The sequence below is a fragment of the Heterodontus francisci genome, chromosome 32 (assembly GCF_036365525.1).
Source record: "Heterodontus francisci isolate sHetFra1 chromosome 32, sHetFra1.hap1, whole genome shotgun sequence".
Classification (NCBI taxonomy): domain Eukaryota; kingdom Metazoa; phylum Chordata; class Chondrichthyes; order Heterodontiformes; family Heterodontidae; genus Heterodontus; species Heterodontus francisci.
In genome coordinates this window covers 55,674,078-55,675,813 of record NC_090402.1, presented here as the reverse complement: position 1 = coordinate 55,675,813, position 1,736 = coordinate 55,674,078, and the positions used below count along the sequence as shown (strand labels likewise).

The following is a 1,736-nucleotide window of genomic DNA, read 5'->3' as shown; positions in this document are numbered from 1 at the left end:
GACACACTGGAGTGAATATCCAACCCCTCCCCAGGGGAGACACACTGGAGTGAATATCCAAACCCCCCCCCCCCCCCCCCAGGGAAGACACACTGGAGTGAATATCCAACCCTTCCCCAGGGGAGACACACTGGAGTGAATATCCAAACCCCCCACCCCAGGGGAAGGGGAGACACTGGAGTGAATATTCCCCCCCAGAGAAGGGGTGGGACACTGGGGTAAATATCTCTTCCACCCCCCCCCCCCCCCCGCCCCGGAAGGGGAGGCACATTGGGGTCAATACCCCCCCTGGGGAAGGAGAAAGGCACTGGGGTGAATATCTCTCTCCCCGTCCCCGCCGCCAGAGCGCCCCACAGTCTCTGAAGCCGGGCCCTGCCCTGTATGTGAAGCCGGGGGCTGCCGCGTTTCCCCACGGTCCCCGCGGCTCGGTCCCTGTCCTGTACGCGATGCTGCGCCCGGCCGCCGGGAGACGACCACTCCGAGTCCGGGCCAGTGAGGTAGATGCCGGCGGCCCGATCCGGCCCGGGTTACACAGTCTGGGCCTCGGGCCCGCAGTCTGGGAAGGGCCCGCCCGGTCCGGCCCTCACCGGCCACCGCTGGCCCCGTACTTAGCCTTGGTGATGAGGTAGAGCACGATGTCCTGGTGGCCGCCGAAGGCCGCGATGTGCAGGGCGCTCCAGCCATCGCGGTTGGCCAGGCGGATGTCGGCGCCGAATTTGACGAGCAGCTTGACGAGCTCTAGGTTGCCGGCGATGACGGACTGGTGCAGCGCGGTCTGCCCCTCGGGCCCGAAGGAATTCACATTGAACGGACAGTCCGCCATGTTCTGCAGCAGCGACTGCAGCTCCCGGGTGTTGCCGCGTCTCACCGCCTCCTGGAACATCCGCTGCGGGGCGGCGGCTGGAGACACCTCGGCCTGGCTCATGGCTCCGGCCTCCCGAGGGCCGCCCGCTCTACGGCCCGAGCCCTCCTGCCTTCCCCGTGGCCAGCCCGCTCCGATCGCTCAGTTCACCGTCCCAGTCAATCGGCCGCTCCGTGTCCCGGGCACCCCTCTCCCTCTGCCCGGGTCCCGCTCCCAGCCTCTACTCTACCGCCTCTCCGTTTCCCTTCTCGCTGCTGTGAAGCCACCCGCCGCTGCTGCTCCTTTTGACCGCCGAGCGGGGATATTACCATGACAATGGAACGCTGGCCGTCTCGGTATTCCACAGCATTGGCCAATAGTGTCGCGACGCCCATCCCCCCCTTCGTGCTGATTGGATGCTGCCCCACGTGGCGCAGGGGCGGTGTTTGCATCTCTGTCACAGGCGGGGCGGGGCCCCAGTTAATTCATTAAAATTCTGGAGCGTGGGAACCAGGAGAGCAGATCTTCCCAGCGAGAAATACACACAGATATTCACACAGCGCACAGCGAAATTCAGGTACTCAGATAGACAGAGATATTCAGATATACAGAGATATTCAGATATATACAGAGATATTCAGATATAGATATTCAGATAGACAGAGATATTCAGATATATACAGAGATATTCAGATAGACAGAGATATTCAGATATAGATATTCAGATATACAGAGATATTCAGATATACAGAGATATTCAGATATAGATATTCAGATATACAGAGATATTCAGATATACAGAGATATTCAGATATATACAGAGATATTCAGATATAGATATTCAGATATACAGAGATATTCAGATATACAGAGATATTCAGATATATACAGAGAT

At 58.5% G+C, this 1,736-nt stretch overlaps 1 protein-coding gene across 1 annotated transcript; it reads right to left on the bottom strand.

The window, feature by feature from the left end:
* Positions 1–241: 241 nt before the first annotated feature.
* LOC137347526 (notch-regulated ankyrin repeat-containing protein) lies at positions 242–1,182 on the bottom strand. Its single transcript, XM_068011980.1, has one exon. It carries the CDS (start codon positions 923–925, stop codon positions 584–586), a length of 342 nt encoding a protein of 113 aa, XP_067868081.1. The 5' UTR covers positions 926–1,182; the 3' UTR covers positions 242–583.
* Positions 1,183–1,736: the final 554 nt, after the last annotated feature.